General features: G+C 40.0%; 1 protein-coding gene across 1 annotated transcript; it reads left to right on the forward strand.

The window, feature by feature from the left end:
* The first annotated feature begins 3,829 nt into the window (after positions 1 to 3,829).
* On the forward strand, positions 3,830 to 5,187 carry LOC109968583 (uncharacterized). The gene is made up of 2 exons (XM_020614941.1): positions 3,830 to 4,251; positions 4,424 to 5,187. The coding sequence occupies exons 1-2, from the start codon at positions 3,842 to 3,844 to the stop codon at positions 5,112 to 5,114; spliced, it is 1,101 nt and encodes a 366-aa protein (XP_020470597.1). The 5' UTR covers positions 3,830 to 3,841; the 3' UTR covers positions 5,115 to 5,187.
* Positions 5,188 to 5,221: the final 34 nt, after the last annotated feature.

Genomic DNA, 5,221 nt, shown 5'->3' on the forward strand with positions numbered 1-5,221 from the left:
AGGGTCAAAATCTTCATCCGGTTCATGATAATGAATTTCAGTATTTCCAATTGTGTTCAGTTCCAGCTCCAGTCCCTCGAAAACTATTAACTTCTGTAACAAATCACTTGCCTCATTCCGTACGTGGGTCATGCTTATTGTTGTTGGTTCCAATGCTCATCTGCCATTGCAGATATCCTACCTGCGTGTTTCTTCATACATCTGAGGGTCCAGCAACCCCTTCATACTCTCACTGACGTCCGGAAGGTGCTGGGATGATTCTGACATAGTGAACACTGCTTATGAAATGATGCTGCTCTACTCTGCATAACTACAGACAAACTCTGTGTGTGTGTGTGTGTGTGTGTGTGTGTGTGTGTGTGTACCTACATTTAGTGTAGGGGGGTTCATTGCATTTGTGTGAACATTATAAGATTTTTTAAAAAGTTTAACTCTTTGTGGGTGTAGTGGATTTAATTATGGTTTCTCCCCAGCAAAAAAATTAAGCAGTTGTCTTCATCCAAATCTGATAGTAGTTTCAATTTTTATTTAGTTATTAATCAAACCACAATTTGACTGACCCATCTAAAGTGAACATGTTTTAATCCTTCCAAAGGCTCTACTGTAAACCATACTGGTTAAAACAAACACACAATTTAGGCTTATATGCTGTGTGTGTGTATAGCTTGAAACACTGAGCTTAGTTATCATATATTGCCACTTTTGTTTGTCTAAACAACCTAGGACTGACCAACTGTATGTAACACTACACATCAGCAGTGTAATATCTTCACAGGTTTTTTTCTAACTGTCTAAATGATAGTTTAACTGTTTGTCTCACTGTTCCCTGGAATGACAAGAAACATTTGGTTGTTCCAGGCCATAAGAGTCAGTCACGTTTAACATGTTTCTCAGAAGAACAGATAAGTGTTGATGGAGTACATTCCTTGGCATAACTGATCTGGCCTTCTTGTCTGCTGTGTATGCCATGAAAACACACTGCTGTTGCTAGGAACCCACCCCACCCAGCCATTACTATGCATTCACATCTTGGCCAGTGAGAATTTCTCATCAAAACAGTCACAGAACAAGCATGGTGATGTTCGAGGGCAGGAAATGGGACATTTCCACAAATTATCATGTCGCCAGTGTGTAGAGCAATATCAGATAAACACAGTGCAATGCCAGTAGAAATGTGGACAGCTGCTCAGCTGTGGTCAGTATTCATTTCCACAATAACTGTAAGGATACTAAACAGTTTTTACACAGATTGTGTCATATAGGTAAAGACTCAACATCATTTGGATGCCCAGCACTGTTTTCTACAAATTCATATGCAAGTTACTTTGTCATCTGGAGGACATTTTCTTTTGTACTTCCTTATTACTTTGATATTTATTATTTCTGTCATATTTTTATGATGCTCTCACTCTGCAGAGAAAGGTTGTCCAGAGGCTGTTGGGTGCTTAGTTGTACTAAGTACAAGAGTGATACCAGAGACACTTCTTCATCGCTCACACTTCAGGTCACTGTTGACCTTTTCAACATGTAATAAAGACCCAAAACATTCTCTCAACATAACCAAGTGTTTCTGGTGAATAATCTTGTCCATCTGCGACTCCAATGACCCCCATGTTTCCTCCCTTAATTGTGTGCTTTGATTTGCCTAAACACGGAATCTAACCACATTTACTCAATATTTACTGTCAACATTCAAGCTGTCATTAGAGGCTGATGAACTGATGAAGCCTCTTGGATGAGAGGTGAAATGTCTTCAACCTAAAAACCTACTCCATTTGATTTTTCTAAGTTTTTTCAGCAATGTGAACAATTGAAAATGACCTAAATCTGCTGAGAAATGGCTTTAAGGTAAATGGTGTTAACAGGACCCAAGACTTTATCTTGGCCACTTTTAGGCATTACTGAGACACTTCATATCTGCTCTGTGTTCTTGGCTTCTCTTATTTGCTATACCTATATTTCTGACCAGACCACTGGTGTTATGATAGCTCGACCACGGTAGTGAACGAGCAATAAAGACGGAACCAGGTAGCTGACTTCGGTGCAAGCAGTGATGGGTTTATTTACAGTGTTTAGGCAAAAGTGCAATAAACAGATAGGAGCTGAATGGCGTTGAGTAACCACGTGTCGATCTGTGGCAGAGAAAAACGGTCAATGGTGTGATGGATGATAACAGACCGGGCTGCGGACGCTGGGGTCACTCCTGAACTGGTCGTGGTTGAAGCAATGATGGCTGAGGAGACAGGAGCATGCATAGATAGTTAACGGAGACTGTGCATCGACCTGTATGGAGGAGACTGGTTGGGCTGAGTGGTTCCAGGGTCCAGAGGAGAGGTCTGAAGACAAGGGAAGGAGCACAGGGTAAAAGTTATAAGACAAGACTTCATAAAACTAGAGAAAACAGCGAGCAAGGGGGCCTGAAAAAAAATAGGGATTGATTTGGCAAGGGAGTGAACGGTGAGCAGGGTATAAGTAGGGAGGAAACTAATCAGGTGCAGCTGGTGATGATCTGGGGATGTAGGACAGGTGTGTCAGATAGTGTAATTAGGGTAAAGAAGCAAAACTAGAGTGAGGAAAAGGAAGAGAGAATGGTGCAGCCAGGTTGACAACTGGAGTAATATTTGCACCCCCTGTTAGGCAGCTTTTTAAACTGTAATCATGTCATTTAAATTTGCAAACACTAATTACTAAGTATCTTCCTGTTAACACCCTTTCTACAATTTCTATTGTTTATAATTCACTGTATGTGTTTACTGGTGTGTGATTAAGACAGGTTCAGTCCAGTTCTTACACTACCTCAGGAAATTGTTGATTTGTCACATGTCCAAAGCATCAACACAGATGATGGACAGCTTCTACTGCTTTGAGAAGAATTTCAGAATTCAGAATCGGCTTTGTTGGCCAGGAATTTGATTCTGGCACAGTGGCTCTCAATGTGCATGTACAATGCTCTTTCATTAAGCAACAAGTAAACAAGTAAACAAGATAAGACTGAGAGAACAACAAAATAATAATAATAAAAGAAAGAATGTACAAGGAATCTGCACTAGAAAAATAGTAATGATAAATGATAAATAGAGAACTATATATATATATAGTTCTCTATTTATCATTTATCATTACTATTTTTCTAGTGCAGATTCCTTGTACATTCTTTCTTTTATTATTATTATTTTGTTGTTCTCTCAGTCTTATCTTGTTTACTTGTTTACTTGTTGCTTAATGAAAGAGCATTGTACATGCACATTGAGAGCCACTGTGCCAGAATCAAATTCCTGGCCAACAAAGCCGATTCTGAATTCTGAAATTCTTCTCAAACTATATTGAATGAAACTCTAAAGTGGATATTGCGAATATGCTTTAAGGCAGTTTGCAGACACCTGTGACAGTACAACGTTTTTACATTGGCTATGGCAGCAGCTGAAATACTTCAGTACTTTCTTGGGTTGGAAGATTTTTTTGCAACTGTTGATCATACTCCAAGGGACACAAACCGTCTGGAGTACATATCCCGTCACCTTGAGGATCATATTTCCATTATTGGAGCATTCTTACTGGCTATGAGTAATCGTGTTCAACAAAACAATGCCGAAAGAACATTATGCATTATTCTTGAAGGAATCCATGACTCTATGAATGAAATGTTGGATGACATAACTCTTGGTGCCATCAGACAAGTAGATGGCATCATCGCACAGGCAGCATCTCGCCAAGGAAGGCCAAGGTAAATGATGGCTGCGGAAGCAATTTCCTCAGTCAGTAGTTAATAAGTAGTCAGGGTATAGGGATATGACAATAAGATAATTTCATTACAAAAGTTGAATGAAAATGTTTAAATTAAATGTATATTTTGTTGCTGTTTTTATTTTTTCATTTAAGGTACAACATATCAGCGTCTCAGCTGACTCACATGCGTGAATTAGGATTTAGCTGGATGGCCATATCTCGAGTGCTATCTGTGAATATTCGAACACTGTACAACCACAGGATACAGCTGGGACTTTTGGACTATGGGAGTTTCAGCAACATTTCCAATGCTGCTCTTGATCATCTTATAACAGAGGTTCTAAGACAAACCCCTGGGTCAGGAGAGACCTACATCACTGGTAGCCTGAGAGGGAGAGCAATCAGAGTTCAGAGGTGGCGGATTCGAGAGCGGCTACGAATAATAGATCCAGTGGGAAGAGCATTAAGACATAGAAGGGCGATTCAGCGGAGGATCTATGATGTCTGTGTCCCTAACCAACTCTGGTAGGTTGTCTGGTATAAATCTGCATTTATTAAAAAGATACATTGATCCACTAGTTGGTTAATCTACAGTAAACAGTTGAACATTTTGAGTAGCCTATACAGTAAGGTTAAGACCTTACATCTATGCTGGTTTATAAGTTGACCCAAAGTAAAATGTATTTTCTTTTTCTAGGCATGTTGATACAAACCACAAGTTAAATCCATGGGGATTTGTTTTGCATGGAGGAGTGGATGGATACAGTCGCTGCATTACCCACCTCAGATGTGTCACAGACAACACAGCAGCAACTGCTTTGCAACTTTTTCTGGATGCTGTCAGTCAATATGGACTCCCCCATCATGTCAGGGGTGACGCTGGTAGTGAGAACATGCACATTGCACGATTTATGATTGAGAATCGTGGTGGAAACAGAGGTAGTTTCATGGTTGGGCGGAGTGTACATAACCAGAGAATAGAAAGACTGTGGAGAGAAGTGAACAGGGTAGTGTCAGCATACTATAAAGGCCTTTTCCTCTTCATGGAAAATGTTGGACTTCTAGATAGCACAGACCCACTTCACATTAGGGCTCTACACCATATTTATCTTCCACGAATAAACAGATCTGTGGATGAGTTTAAAAACCAGTGGAACCACCACAGCTTGAGAACAATGGAAAACAGGTCGCCACTACAACTGTGGACAGTTGGAATGTTGCAGCTTCCTCAACATCAAAGACAACCACATGTTGTGCAAATGCAACACCCTCATGCTCTCCAGCATCAAGACACTGTGCTAAGGCGAATTAATCCCTTGATTGATGATAGAAATCATGGGATAGAACCTTTTATTGCAGCATGTCATTTACTTCAAATAAATCCATAATCCATGTACTTCTGCATTACCTGTTTATACTCCAAATGTAATTAGGGGTTTTTCTCCTTGAGAATGCAAGTCTGACAGCCGTTGATGTTTAGTGCAATTAAATGTCA

This window comes from Monopterus albus, unplaced genomic scaffold, assembly GCF_001952655.1.
Source record: "Monopterus albus unplaced genomic scaffold, M_albus_1.0 scaffold154.1, whole genome shotgun sequence".
Taxonomy (NCBI): Eukaryota; Metazoa; Chordata; class Actinopteri; order Synbranchiformes; family Synbranchidae; genus Monopterus; species Monopterus albus.

Excerpts from the sequence above, each read along its gene's own strand:
- LOC109968583 (XM_020614941.1), top strand. The coding sequence starts at position 3,842 with ATGTATATTTTGTTGCTGTTTTTATTTTTTCATTTAAGGTACAACATA. Across the intron at positions 4,252-4,423 it reads TGTGTCCCTAACCAACTCTG|GCATGTTGATACAAACCACA; the intron begins GTAGGTTGTCTG and ends TTCTTTTTCTAG.